Source organism: Dermacentor albipictus, chromosome 5 (assembly GCF_038994185.2).
Source record: "Dermacentor albipictus isolate Rhodes 1998 colony chromosome 5, USDA_Dalb.pri_finalv2, whole genome shotgun sequence".
Lineage (NCBI taxonomy): Eukaryota > Metazoa > Arthropoda > Arachnida > Ixodida > Ixodidae > Dermacentor > Dermacentor albipictus.
Window position 1 is genome coordinate 21,570,616 of NC_091825.1, and position 16,016 is coordinate 21,586,631.

Sequence of the window (16,016 nt, forward strand, 5' to 3'; positions counted from 1 at the left end):
GTATATAATGCGTCAAACAAGGCAAATAAACATGTTGCACAATCATAGATTCACAGAATCCTAGATTCCGCCCCCATTCCATCCACTCCCCCCGATGTATTGCGCGCGATGGAAGGCGGCGCGCTTGCTCCTCGCTTTTCTCCTTTGCGCACACAAAACTGAGCCACCATCGTCGGCTCACCCATTCCACCTCCCCTCCTACGCTTTCACTCGCACATACAGCATGCAGCGCGTGGTCATGATGTTATCGCCCTTGGACTTTATGCGAAACATGAGGGCGATGGCAGGAATGCGCCTGGAGTGTCCATATAATTGCTTTCGCAATAATATAATAAACGTATCCGGCAACTGAAGCGTCCCGTCGCCCATTACTTTCCGCAAAAGAAGTATCAAAATCGAACTTTCACCATGCGACAATTCGCTGCGCCGCAACAACGAATTTTTTTTCCGTGAGGCGGAGGCACCGAAATGAAAAAAAAAAAAAGCATAGGAAAGTATCTTGGCCAGAATCTAATGCCTACTTCGGGCACGTAATGGGGCTACGAAAGGAATACCGAAGAAAACATGAGACGCTTGGTCCACTGAGAACCATACGCATACTGCTCAGTATCCTACAGCGGCGAAAGAAGACTTTCCGGAAAGGTTCCGCTCAAGGAATGCGGTGCAATCCTTCTAGTCCCCACAGTGATGGCGGCGAGCGACCATTGTTTTTTTTTTCTCGTCTGCTAGCCAGAAAGCGTCCAAAACTCTGTCCGGTAAAAATCCACTCGGCCAGAGCAAACCGAACGCGCACCGAAGTGTACCGCATGGTGGTCGGGACCATACGAGAAAAACGTATGCGCTCTGGTTGGCTCTGGCAGCCCACGGGTAGGGTAGCGAGAATAAAAAAAATTGAAGAGGCTCAATGTGTCCTCGCGAATAAAAGTCAAAGTAGAAAAAATAAATAAAAACGTATTTACTTTGGCTGGCTTTAGCGTCTTGACATGGATGTTCTGGCGTAGGTTAAAAAAAATGTTGATATTTTTTTATGTGACATGACGGCACAAATGAACCACCCCAACGCTTCGTCTCGTTGGACCTCGCTGCCTGCTTTGTCAACTTGTCTGCTAGTGTGTAGATTTGGCTTGTCTCGTTGTATGTTCCTATGTAAGACTTTAGAAAATTCAGTAGACCTTTGGCGTCCAATGTTTATAACAACACTAAACCCACAAAGTTCCGCAATTGAAAATCTAAAGCACAACTTTGGAAATGTCAATGCACCTTTCACATCAAGAGCTTATGAGATTTATACCCATAAAGTTTTGCAATTGATATCCATGCGCTCCATAGATTCCGTGGCCTCAGTGAGATGCCGCGGCGAGCCCGCTCACCATCAAAGCGCCCTTGAAACTTTGTGCTCGGATGGGACTGCTTGGCGTTATGTGACTCCCGGTGTATGGGCGTTGCCACGAAATCCAGCCCGAGTTTGCAATCTTCGCGGTTAAATGTCTTTTCGAGTGTCAAAAAGACATTCTAGACAAAATCCAGAGTGATTTCCGGCGCCGGGGGTCGCTTTGGTCGGCGGTGCATGGACAGCACGAAAAAATTTCGGGGGGGGGGGGGGGGGCTGAAGCCCCATAAGCCTCCCCCCCCTGGCTACACCCCTGGCTACAGCATACTATTGGCTACAGCGGGTGAAATTAGTGGCAATTTTTTTTAAAAATCGGCCGTACAAAACATACTTCTGCCTTGTTCACTCGAGCTGACTACTGCCTACTGCCTTGCAAGGGGTCAGCCGATGATCACGGCTCAATATCACGCACGCGAGGGAGGAAGGCAGGGTGCAAGGCGCAGTCTTCTTTTGCATGCGAGGCATGGGGGAGATGAGAGAGAGGGGGGTTCTATTCCGGTGTCTGCTGCATATGGCGTAGCCGCTGTATCTTGAAAGCAATCTGCAGTGTGGACAAAGTACGCATAAGTCCCCTGAATAAAACCAAAAGTAGCAACATACCTTTATCTTTCTGCCGCTGCTACTGCGAGAAGCATGCAAGGTGGCAGGACAGAAGGTCTGCGTCTCTGAATTGGTTGAGCACCGTTACATGGTTTCTTTCGCGCTTTTTTCTCTTTCTTTTTTCTTCTTTTCTGCGTCTCGGTGCATGCGCCACCATGACATTTGGCCATCGAGTTTCTGTGGCAAGGCATTTGCAAAGGATTTCGCATGTTTTAGCTAAGTTTCATGGCTAACCACATCATTGCAGAACTCGTTTTTTTTTTTATGTTAAGGATTGATTTTAAGAGTACTGGAGGTGCAAACGTGTACGAACAGAGCTTTATTATGGAGCTCAGGCATGCGTAAGCTTATGAGCGGGTGCTATTCTCGGTGCTCGTTCAGATTTGTTTTCCTGAACGCACTATCGCCAACAGGTTTATGAAGCTAGGGAGTGCATAGGCTGTGTTCTGTCATATATCGTGCTAGAAACATAACACGCATTATTGTTGGGGTGCTGAGAGTGCGTAGCTTTGTCACTCTATGCTTTTGTTAGGCACTGCAAATATATTTTCTGAAAACAAGTTGTTCATTACCAAGTGCAAATGATTTTTAATATTTTGAGTAGGTTTTCTCCCTTTCGCCGTCTCGGCAGAATAAAGTAGTGCACGAGTTTGTTGGCTCATATTAACTTGGAACTGCACAAACGAAAGGGGGAAAGTGCTCATTGACGGAAACTATTTCTATGTGGAACTTTCGTCCTTGCACACGCTTTGTTTACGAATGAAGTACATGATACACTGTGGCGTTTGCGCTTGAGAGCCAACGGCACCAGTTTGTCATAAAAGCGTAGGACCAGTTTCACTGCGTAAAGAGATGCCAGCACCATGCTGAAACGACGAGAATAGCAGAGATGTTCCGCATTGGTAGAACAAGATGTCACACACCTTGCTTTCCATCTTCATGGTACTACGATGATTAAATTATAAAGTTGCACAAGCTGGGCACATGGCAGTTGATTAGGTTTGCGCAAGTATACACGTACGCACTTCAAGCAGCGTAAACACATTCGAGTTGTTGAATTAGCAGCTACCTAGTGCTGCACACACGCAAATGCATCACCTTTTGCGTGTACCAGCAAAACCTTGACTTCATCGCAGCTCTTTCATGCCAGGCAAGTGTCGTTAGAAAGCCAAATAAAGAAACTGATCAATGCAGTAGGAATAACTCGCGAAGCAGCTTGATCTGTGCAAGCCACGACAGTGTTTTTGCCTGGAGGTACACCATTCGGGGATGATGTAATACTCAAATAAAGCTGTGGCAGGTACATGGTCATCGTGTACATCACGTATACATTATTGGCGAGACAAAGAGGTCAATTTTTGTGCTAGAACTTTACACTGAAAGGAATTTGTCCACGAAGCTAGCCTGAGAAGGCTAGCTTCGTGGCTAGCAACTGGATTTCTAACTGGCAGGCAGCCAACCCAAAGCGGCATAATGAGTGAACAGTTACGGTGCCGAAAAAGCACGAAAATCATCTGCTTTTACCAATTTCTTAGCACTCCAGTATTTCTCCTAGCACAGCACACAATAAACAAGCCTTAAATATGGTAAAAATCCATGCGCTAACACCCAACAACAATTTTTAATGTCTCAACTCGTGTAACTCTATGGAAGGCCTTGGAGCAAATGACCACACTGCGAGGGCGAGCGCTGAGAGAAAGAGTGAGCAGCGAGGAGGCCGGTCGAGTAGGAATGTTGCTACCTTTAGTCTCATTCAGGGGGCTTAAGTGTGCGCCCACGTGGGCACTGCATCTTGGAAGCGATCTGTGATGTGGACAAAGTGCACACCGTGCCGGTAGCTTCGTATGCATTGTGCTTTTGATGTTTAGTTCGCGTTGAAACGAGAGACAGCATGGAAGTCGAATCTCGCAGTGCTGCTGCCACGCATGTCTTGCTTAATTTGCTATCATCATGTATGCTTCGTCTTTCAGGCAAAACTGCAACTTTTCTTGTTGTTTTTTACTTTGGACATTTGTCACTCACTCTTTGCAATGGAATTGTTAGACATCGCAACGAAAGTTTCGGAAGTCAGGCATTTCGGATATTACGGGCTTCGAATAAAACACGTTTTTTGTCGGATTATCAGGGTCTGTTGTAACAAGAGTCGACTGTATTTGATTTCTCGAATATTTGATGTTTTGAATATCGGTGGCTTCGGCGAATTACCTGGCCGTAATCAACGCCTTAAAGCGTGCAGTGTTACGATGGCATGCAATCTCTGTCGGTACAAGGTTGACTATACCGATCGAAACGATTATTGTGATGCGAATTCAGGGAACCACAAGAGCAGCGCTTATGGAAGGCATGAAAGCATGTGTAAAGATAGGTCTGATTAGCCACTGCAATGCATGCTGATCACATTGAATACGCGAGTTTAATGTACACGCATGCAGATTCGTGCACTTTGGAGCTTTCTACCCACATGCGAACTGCAGACCAACTTAGCACGCTTGTTCGCGGTAGTTGCCAGCTGGTCGACCGTAGACCTGAACGCTTCAACAGCCCTCAAGCTAACCCGTACGCACGATTTCGCAACCGGTCACTGATGAGCCATTCAGAGGAACACATTAGCGACAAGCTTTCCACAACGATTTGCAGCCCATTATCACACCGACCGGCGGTAAATTTTCGTCATGGTCACCCCACTGGCTATTGTCTAGCCCATTAGGCCTCATCGGAGATTCGTCGTCAGGTGTTGGCAACTGAAGCTACGGTTACCAAATCAACGCAGATCTATTCATATGCCTGTCACACAACCCTCGGCAAGCCTACAAACCACCTCGCCAACGAAAGCGAGTGCACTGGAGGATCGTTGCATGTTTATGGCCGCCATCTTTGCAAAGTACCGTACGACGGCTCCTCGTTCCGAACGCTATTCGTAGGCGCACAATGGTCTCTTTTCATAGCCTCAAGCAAGACCTGTCACAAGAATAGCTTTGAATTTACTTGGCAGGCTCGAAAATATGTGACAGTGCACTGACCACTGGATGCAGATGCATTTAAACAGACAGTAAATGGATGCGGACGAAGAAAAAAAGGGGGAGGGACATTGCCGTGGGCATCCCCATTTGAGAACTCTACCGACTGCAGTCAACACGTACGGCAGCAATGACCGCAGGGTGCTGCCGAGTGACGTGATGCGCATTACCCACTTTTGTCTGTTGTGCAGATTGGCATTTTAATAAGCTGACAATAACCGGCACAAGGTTTGGGTACGGGCTAGGTGGTATTCCATGGTATCAATCGTCACTTACAGCGCATACATAGACGAGAGACAAAGAAGGACGACAAAGACAAGCGCTGACTTCCAACTGGTTTTTATTATGAGAAACATACATATATATACTGGGACACCAAGACAAGCGCCCCCTACAAAGCAACAACCCGACATGAGTGTGCATTCAAAATTCATGACCTAAGAACAACGAGAGTGCATGTGCGACCTCAGAAAAACCAATTCTTTGTCAGTTAATGCAATTGATGGCTTGCTAACTGAGTCGCCATTGGCAATCGCTGCTGCTTCGATGATAAGTCTGGTGCATTCATTAGAATGCCTTGCTAAGATAGTGGTTTCTTCTAAAAGCGGGATACAGCCGCACTGTGCACAATGAACACCTAGAAACGCTTCGCGCCCTTTGTGCACTTTATTGCTGTGTTCTTGTAACCTGACGTTAAAGGGACACTAAAGGTTACCAGAAAGTCAAGTTAAAGTGGTAGACCAATGTTCTAGAACATCTAAGGCGTCAATCTAATCGCGAACTGAGCTTTAGTAACCGAGAAATTGAGGTAAATGCATGACACGATTTGAGACCCCCCGGCTACATTCTGGTACTAGCCCTATGACGAAAGCACTCCTCATAATTTGTGTTACTAATACTCAACTACTCGTATTAAAAATATCATTTCATTCGATTATAAGACTGAAGAAAATGCTACTTGTCTACGTCTATTCGATTCTAAGAAAAAATAAAGTTTTGACGTTACCCTTCAGTAGTATGGGTGGTGGAAAGGTTTCATTTTCGCTCGACTCTGTGCGCTCGACTCTGCGCGCTCGACTCTGCGCCGCACACGCTTTGGAGTTTCAGTAGTTTCATTATCGCGTCGTGCTGTGCGGGTTCTGCTGGCTCGCGAAACTTTCATTTCGAACAAGCAGTGAGAATGCCACGTCCTTGTGATGTCGTGAGAAGCCCTCGTTGCTTTCCCACTCCAGAGAGCCGTTGTCGAGGCCGTCGTCGTAGTACGCAACGACGCCGGCAGCGCGAGCCCTCAGCAGCAGGTCGCGCTCGTCAGTGCTCAAATTGCTGAAGTTGAGCCCAGCATCGCGAGCCAGTCTGTCGTTGTCAGGGTCCATTGCGACGAGTGTCGAAGTTTGCGTCATTATATAAAGTACCAGCTTATGGTCGCGCGTTTCTCCTTCTGCTAGCCACCATACTCCCGCTTTCGCTCTGCTGTCGGCTCTGTCTTGGCTCTGTTTCTGGCCGCGCGTTTGCGTTTTGCGCAGAAAAGCCGCAGCGCCGTCTGCGGACGCCGTTCTACTCACCGATGGCGCAACCATCGGCGCAACGTCACTATGAGACCATGATGTCAGTACTCCTCGATCGGAGGACGGGTGATTTGAACTGCGCTAGAGGTACGCGGACGCTTCAGAACGCATTTTCTCTTAAAATAAGTCTCTCCTTGGCACGAAACAAGCGTTTCGAGGTTTCTGGGATGGTATTTCAACAGTCCACGTTCACTTAATAGTAACCTTTAGTGTCCCTTTAAGACAAACCAGTTGGAACCAGTTGGAGTCAGCGCTTGTCTTCGTCTTCCTTTTTTGTCCCTCATCTCTGTATGCGCTGTAAGTGACGATTGATACCATGACAATAACCTACAGAAAGGTTCTGCCATAAATATGGAAAAGCCCTCCGCTATCTAAGCAGCAGTAGAAGATTGCCATTACACACAGTACGGCCCACTATTAAACTGAAAGCCAAATCGGTATTTGGGACAACTTCGCTATTCCTTCAGCCTCAGAGGGGAAAAAAAGTACTGAGTTCTATTTGGCAGGTATTCCATCTCCGAAAAATATTTTCAGACCTTCTTATACGAAATGAGTAGTTATCGGTGCTGGCATACTAAATTGGTATTCCCTTTATTTAGAGTAGAGTGTACTTCGAAATTTGATTCATAGGTGAGCTCAATTACTCATAGCTAGCAAGATTCTTGTTAAGTGATTAGCCTCCTGAGCACGTTCCAGCACTGTTTTTTGCATAAAGGTTGGAAGCATAAATGTTTGTGTTAAATTTTCTGATACATGTTCAATATTCGGCATTTTTTTCTCGGTTTGATTCGATATTACATTCAAAATCTACTACTATTCGGTATATGCACACCCGTACTTAATTTGCTCAGGGGTGGGCATCACGCAGGTAGGTTATGGAATCAGAGCAGGAAATGAGTGTTGATTATCATAGCGAGAAAGTCACTAAGCTTTGTGTTAGTTCAAGTGCATGCGTTATAGATAATGAATTGAACGTCTGTATCTTAACATGCATTTAAAATTACGATGTGTGCAAACGGTGGGATGTTTGTAGCGGTTGGGAAAAAGGGGGTAGTTAGGTGGTGACTAGATGCTGTCTTATGAGACGAGAAGAAAACCACTACCTTTTTGCATCTATCTGAGGCATGTAGGAAAGGTGCCCCAATGTGAAATGGCAGTTGCAAAACAGGCCATTAAGCCCTCTGTGTGTGCTGTAAAGCCACGCTACATTTTAATGTGAGTGTAAACGGCCCCGTGTAGCTGAATATTCAGTGTCGGTGTCATAGAGCAGCGTTGGTGCCCTGTGAGTGAAAATTGCCACATGTATTTAGGTATATATGTATATGCCGCACCTTGCTGTGTGACGTGCGGTATATGCAGGTTATATTGCCACATCATTCTATCAGTAAAGTTGCCGATACCTTGTCTTGCATTCTAGACAAAGTTATCCTCGGAATATTGAGAATGACAGCCCACTAACAAATGTCACGAAACAAAACAATGACAGCGCATGCCTTTTATGTTAAACCACACGACACTAGCCCCTCACCGTACGCTACTAGGCCTGTGGAAGACCATGTATGTAGGACTTTAGTATAACAAAATGTGTTTACATGCAATTTCAATACAGTGAAACCTCGTTAAACCGTAGTTGGCCGGAGCTCGGAAGAAGTACGTACTAAACGGTAGTACTGTTTAACCGAAATAGCATGAGATCGCCCACATAACTGTCTAAAACGGAACTCAGAAAGAATGCGATGAAAGGGGAAAAACATGCTGTATTTATTCACTTTGCACGACAAAAGTGTTGTTTTCGTTTGATGCCGTGGCGGCCTAGCACGACGACAGCCGCCTAAAACTTACTTGAAGCTGCGTGCCAGCTTTTCAGCCAGCCCCCTCTTCTTGGCAAACACTCGCATGGCAGATTCCTCGTTGGCGTTGCGTATTCTCCGTGCACGTGCGCAGTAGTGTGGCAGAGGTACCAGGGCGCCTTTTTCATTGCCGGGTGCCGGAGTTTGGAATGCTTTTCATTTGGAATAGAGTTAAGTTATCGCGCCCCTGTTCTCGTCGCGACGATTGCATTCATGAGGCTGAGGTAACACGCAGCTTCTACCACTGTTGGGCCTGAATCGCCCGTGCTGTTGCTTTCCCTGTCGTCCTCATCACTGTCCCTAGTCAACACTTCGGCAACAACAGAGGCAATGATGGCGAAAAGTCGAACCTCATAGCCAACATCTCTTCGCGGTCGCAGCAGCGCTGCCAAGCAACTTCGCATTCCAAATGCCACACACCGTAGTAAACAGCAGATCCCTGTCGCGTGCCAGCGCCGACTTTTTCGTGTCACGTTCAATAGAACGGATGATGTCAAATTTTTCTTCTATGCTGTGCACCCGGCGTCTTTTCTATCAGAGCTTCGGCATGACGCGAGTCCTCGCTAGCATGACACCACAACGCTCTCTGGCACGGTGTTGAAATGATATTGATGTTAATGTGGCTTCACGTGCAAATGCACAGGCACTTGGAGGCCGTTCTTCCCATCTTTGAGGCTTGTTGTTCTGCAGGTCCGCTCGATGAAGACGACGCACCGCCGTGTTTGCGCGACTAAAAGTGGAAACGTTATGTTTTAACCGATGAGTGCACAGTAAGCTGGTACGGTTTATGCGGATACAAAACACATTATGTTCAATGGCTGCTGAGTCGGGCATTTGACTTTACTACTTTTAAAACGAAACTACTGTTTAAGCGGGTACGGTTTAACGAGGTTTTGCTGTATAATGAAATTTCGCTCCTGCCGCGAAGAAATACCGAGGCAATATATAGAAACCTCCATGGACGTAGATGGTGGAGTGGTGGTAGAATTACGCGTGACCGCTTGTGAACGCAACTCTCAAATAGTGCACCGTGTGATCGAAAGCAACCGCTGAAGCAGAGTAGCATTACGTTTCGTGTGAAGTCCAAGTGTGACAAGATCCTATCACACTTTGCGTGCCGTGTGCTTTGGACGAGAATGAAAACGTGTTGAAGATGAGCCGAGGAGAACAGTGGCTCGATGACTGCAGTCTTCCCGCACAACAAAGGGGCTAAAAGGTGCGAGGGTTGGTGCGCATCTCCTTCTTTAGTGCGGCAGTGCACGGATGTCATAGCGGCTGAGCCCCACGCGCGCACCATTTTAGATATGCGTGTTCGAAGAGTGTGCACCTTGCACACTTCACTACGTCGGGGACGCAGTGAAGCGAGAGGCAGACAAAGCATTCACTCCCCGCCGCTGGTGCTTTACAGGGTAGCGCCATCCGACTGTGGACGACACTATTAGCCGCATGGTTGGGGAGGACGCGGAAGCACAGCTGGCTTCACTTCGTACCGCCGATATGAACGTATCATTGACACACGTCACACAGTATCTTTCATTGCTGGCTCTCAAGTTCAACAAAATTAATTTTTTTCTTATTTGAATTTGCTCTTTCCCTATTGCCCGATAATATGGAAAATATTGTGGCACGTTCCATGTCAGAAAAATTCGTTGAGGACTGTACTCGTATAAATAAATCTCATTTCATTATAGCTAAATTTTGATATAATGAAGCAAATTGCTGATTTTACTGACTTTGTGATCTCAAGGTTCAACTGTACCCTTATCCTTGTTTGCAGGGCAAGCCTTATCCATTGAAAGAGAGCAGCCTAGGCTTCGACACTGGAGGTGAGTACACACTTGTCAGCCTTCTTTTTTTTTTTTATAGGACTGCCCTGTCTTGTACGCAAAGCCATAAGGTCATTAAAATCAGATTCCATAGGGCCAGAATTTTTTAAAAAATCTGGATCTTCTAAATAGACAGAGAAAACAGTAAAGAAATGTCTTCTGCATCCGTATCTTTGATTATTATGTCTGCAAATCTCACTTGGAATTCTATGATTAAACAAAATCTGCATGAAAGGCACAATTTTTGTCAACTTATGCAAAGGGTGATCCCATGAAATAGTGTGCACACATATTCGCATCCCCTTTAAGAGTAACATTTTGCTCTCTCGTATATATCCTCTCCTGCAGTATGGCAGTAGCAGAGCCCTCTGAACTTCATATGCATCAACATGATTTTCACAAACGAGTGCATCTCCTTACTTTTGGTGTCAATGTGTTGGCTAGCAGAGCATGCATTGGCGTGTAGTCAAAGAATTTGACACCAGCTCACAGGCTGCGAAAATTGATGCACATTTGATCTCGTTTGAGAACAGTTTTGCAATATCCGTCACATCTCACAGGCTGCATGTTAGGATGAGGTAACAATTCTGTTCCACAACTGTTCCTTTTTGTTAGAGGTCTGCAAATACCCAATTGAAGATTTTCAAGTCGAATATCGAATATCAAAAACTTCACAAAATTTAATGCTTGAAAAAAATTTTGGCCAAGAGATGCAGCGGTGCTGCACATATATGAAAGTCTCGTGACATTGCATAACAAGATTCTAGCAAGCTATCAGTGACATAGCTATTTGCACAGCCAGGGCTGTTGCATTGGCAGCCAGACGGTTATTACTCGGGCGCAACACTTAGGGATGCACTAAGAAGGGATTTGATGTTTCTTTTTACACGTTTCTGAGGAGACGCACATGTAATCGCTAAATTTTTTATTGGCTACGAAGCGAAGACTACGAGGGTAGAGCTTCTTCACATGTAGGTATTCCTACAAAGAATAGTCAGGGTAAGTTTGGCACCAGTTCTGGTTTTGCTTTTTCCGACCTTGCATTACCGTTTTGCTTTAGGAAAGGCAGATAATTATCTTGGCATGAATTTTCAAAGCTAACCAATGTTCACATACATTGTATATATATTTAGCTCTGAATTTTTAAGGCAAGAGAACTTGTTCACCCTAAATAAGCAGAACATATAATTGTTCCATAAAGATTTTGCAGCAGTTTCTTGTGGCACAGCTTCATACTCTATTAAAGCAAACCTGTTAAGGGGAATTTCACAACGGTTTGCCTGAAGCAGTGGTATTTCGTGGGCATTGTGGTCAGTATCAGATGTGAGCCAGAGAACACTGAACAATGCAGCCTGCGTTGGAGCTGCGAAGCGTCCTTATGACCACGACGTCAGTGAGAATGCGGAACTTGCACTGCCGAGTCTGCTCATTCGGTGGCTTGTACACGACGATGGTGGTGACTTCCAGATGGGTTCACCTTGTTTCCACATAGATGCTGCATAGACTTGTCTTGCACCCTTCGACAGCCGTTTGTTGCTGAAATTGGTTCTTTAGGCTTTTGCAGAATTGATTTGCCATGATGTGTCTCCGTGTGCTTTAAATTTTGGTTAATTTACCATCGCACGTGATCTCCTAGCTCCCTGGTTAGCACAGATGGTAGAGTGATCGCCCCAGAGAGACGGTCCCGAGTTCGATCCCCGGACTAAGACATTTTTCTTCAACTGCAAAGTTTCTGAGAAACCAGCAGGGGCTTCTTTTGTAGCTTTGTAGTTGATATTCAAGTGAATGACAATTTTTCCTTTCATTAAGCTTCCTCCACCTTGCGGGCTTCCGCAGAACTGATTTGCCCTACTTTAGCCAATATTTGCAAAATAGCATTAACCTGAATCGATTCTCACGCACGAAGACCAGATGACATTGCATCCAACACCCAATTGACACCCTGCAAGCCCTGACAGTGCTGAAGCATTGGTGCCTAAAAAGCAACAGGGATTTCTTTGGCAGGGAAGAATGGCTGTTTTCATCAGCAGGGTCGCTTAGGAGGTCCGGTTTCAGTGTTAGTGCCAACCATCTGCTGAGTATCATTTTACTCATATTTGAAGCACTGCCATTGAGGCTGGGCTTTCTTAAAACAGCAATGTGAGTTCAAAGCTCACACTCGTGGGCAAGTGCCGCTAAAGCTTTCCATGTAAAAGCCTGCTCAGGACACTATCATCCTAGCTACACGGGCATGCTAACCACAGTCAAGACGCACCTCAATTACCGGACTGAACTATGGTTATCGGAAACTATAGAGCAAAGTGTACTTGGCAAAGACACTAAATTTCACTAACTGACAAACATATAACTATTGATGCTGTTTGTCTGCTAGAACTGGGATGGGAATAGTCTCATTTTGCTTCAGTTCTTTGATTGTGCATGGTTAATGATACGAAGTAAAGCCAATTTAAATATATTCAAGCGTGCTTAAATTTAATACTTTAATCCTTTCATGGTCGATTTTTTTTGCCATATGCGACCGTTCAGGGTCGATTTTTTTCATTGCAGATTCCAGTTCTTCTGAGGGACCTATTTCAAAAAAAAATTTACCGTAATTTTTCTAGGGTCACCGTAAAGTGAGAAAAAATACTTTGCATTGGTATATATGTACTCCTTATTCATGAATAGCAACAATAAAACAAGGAAATAAACTTATAAGGATTAAAATTTTGATGCATTGTTATAGTTCAAGGCTTAGAATATGCACAGACGAGAATATTTCGCAAGTCTCAAATGTTCCTGCTCTTACGCTAATATTTACGTCCATAGCCTAATCAAACTGCTTAGGTGGGCGTACCCAAGAGAACTATGTGGTTGTGTGCCCGTTAGAAAGGCAAAAAAAACGTGTGACAAACTTCTGCTAATCTTCATCTTATCACCGACCAGAGGCAATTAGATATCGCGAGTCTCTCTCCCCCCAAAATAAAGAAAAGAAAAGGAAACACATGCATGGCGGAATCCATCCTATGCTCACTCCTGTGAGCACTAAACGAGCGAGAAACAGGCGGGCGCCCTTTGAGCGATTAGTAACGACATAGTCATCAGTTTTGCGACCGTAAGAAGCCGAAACTGCCCATGGAACAAAACCCAAATCGCCGCCTGCCCGTGCGCGCACCAATGCGTGAGCGGTATTATATAGATGTGCCAGACCAAACTAGCTCTTAAATAAACCATGCAACGAAAACCAACAGAGGGAGGTGCGAGAAAAAAGTTCCCTGTATTCCTACAGAGTGGCAGCACATGCTGGGAAAGAAAAAAGATGAGGAAATTGGCGCACCTTTTAAACGTACTGACGGCGCCGTAAATATACGGCATTGACCATTTTGGACTTGTTCGCGGCACCGTATATTTACATCATTGACCCTGAAAGGGTTAAGGGCCCCTCTCCAGCTCCGGTCATTTAGAGCTGACAAGCACAGTGCATACAATGCGTGCTAACAATTGTGTCTGCTAAGTATGACAGTTCAATCTCGATATAACAAAGCCGGTAAAATCTGCACTTTGATTCGTTATATCGAAATTTCGTTCTATTGAAATTCAAACAAATATGCAAATATATACAGTTGCTGATTGGTTTTTCTTACACAGAATGGGGTCGCAGAATTTTCGGAATTATCGGGCAATCCAAGGAAGCAAATTTGAATCACAAAACAATTCATTTTGATAAATTTAGGAGTTGGCGATTAATAGTACAGTTCCATGCCGCGTACGTCGATGATATCTTCTCGGCGGTGCAAATTAAGCGAAGTCAGGCATGTTTTCGCATGCACTCCGCCCCCGCGGCTGATAGCATCGCTCGCACTGGGCCAACGCTATCAGAAAAAGTGCTCGCAACGGGGAGCGAATGCTATGTCTGCCTCTCGCTCCAATGGGTCACTGAAACTTGAGATTATGCAACCTCCATTACTAAACATGTGGTAAGACGGTTTACATGGTGCCATGCCGTCTCTTTTGCACACGCGGCAGATAACCTCTAGAGCATGGTGCATGGCTGTGTAAGCGCTCAACTGCTCTTAAGCCATGCGCAGCCTTGTCCGAGGCACACCAACTTACGCCCCACTCTGCCCCCTTGCGCGCGCTTGATTGCATTACCGCGAGCTCGCTCTCCTCCCCCACTTTCCCTTTGCTTGTGCGGGAAGGTGGCACTTGAGAAGCCGCCACACTTTTTGTCTCGCCCTTGCACACTTTCACTCGCACCTAAAGCACACAGAGCATGCGGCTCCACTTTGGCGGTCGCTCTTGTCGCGCGGTTTGAGAAGTGCGTTTGCAAACAGCTGCTTGTAATTAAATACCGTAAAAACCGGACTATAGGTCGGACCGGAATATAGGTCGATCCCCCGACTAACGAATTCTAAAAATGAAAAAAATCTTTTTCAGTGGCAAAAGTACCGAAAGACATGACACCCTTACCTATAAACAAATGCGACTCAGCGGGTTGCACAATGGTGACAGTATTTATTTCAATGCTGCTCGCATGTGCACCTGGCTATGTTTTTAGCGGTATCGCGCGACCATCGACCTGCGTGCTTGTCAATACCGTATTAACGGCGTTGAGCAGCGAAACAAACGAGATACGCGCATGTGTACACATGCCCTTACTATCGCTATTTCGCCGCTCCGTGCCGTGATGATAAAAGGTGCTGACAAACGCGCGGGTCAACGGTCGCGAATACTGTTAAAAATTCGTCGGGTGTACAGTACACAGAAGGGCATGAAGTCCGCAAGCGCTACTCCGAACCAGAGCAACACGTTTGAACAGAGTTGGATGACGAGTGCTTCTCGCTGTCCAGTCCATAGGCGCGTGCGCTCTCTACCGCTTTCAAACGAATGCATTCGACAACAGGCAGCGATCTTACACGCAGCTCTCGGACGGACTCCGCAACCTTGCCTTCTAGTTCTGCAGTCCGCTGCGATCCGGCCACGAAATGACGTTTTCTTTTGGTTGCTGCAAGCTTTCGTATTTTCGGATATTCCAAGTCCGCGCTGTGCCGCCAGGTTGCCGTGGGCTTCCACGTACTCAATCGCCTTTTTCTTGAAGGCGACGGTGAATTGACGTCGGCTTCCGCTCATTTTGAAACAAAATGAAAATGCAGCCTTTAATTAATATAACTTTGCGACAGTGGAAACGCAAAATGCCGGTGCCACAATGTCGCCACGCCATAGAATAAAGAACCAACGCCGCGCTGCTGATGATGGCGATGGCGAAGGCGGCTGTTTACTTTATCTGCCCATTGTTGCAAGACTTCCGTAGTTTTTCCGCCAATGTCCGGTATATTAGTCGAGGGTCAACTTTTCGCGATGGTTTTTTGAAATAAAGTTCGACCTATATTCCGGTTTTTACGGTAATTTGATGATTTGCATCCATGGTAGTTTGCATTCGTTGTCTCTGCATTTCTTTTCTGAGTTCCGAGTACATGGTGCTCTATGGACAAGAGGCTTTGGAAAGTTAAATAGTTGGTTATATCGAGAGTTTCATTCTATTGAAGCTCTGTATATTCATGTTTAACTGTACATCGCTGCACGCCGTGGAAAAAGGCTAAAATTTCACACCGAATGCTGTTTGCCCCTGTTTGCACTACAGCGGGCGGGTTACAATATTGAAAATACATCTTTATTCACACTGCACACTTCCTCACACATCAGTCGATTCCACTGAGCGATAGTTTTTACAAAAAAACGAATTTGCATACAGGTTCGTCCTGGCCTGGTATACCCTAATTTTGTACTTG

At 45.7% G+C, this 16,016-nt stretch overlaps 1 protein-coding gene across 1 annotated transcript in view; it reads left to right on the forward strand.

Moving 5' to 3' along the window:
* The window catches only part of LOC135898313 (RNA transcription, translation and transport factor protein), a 74,591-nt gene that overhangs the window by 55,631 nt on the left and 2,944 nt on the right, over positions 1–16,016 (forward strand). Inside the window, exon 7 of the mRNA XM_065427196.1 lies at positions 10,200–10,248. Coding sequence (XP_065283268.1) covers positions 10,200–10,248 — 49 coding nt within the window. The remainder of the gene's footprint in view (positions 1–10,199; positions 10,249–16,016) is intronic.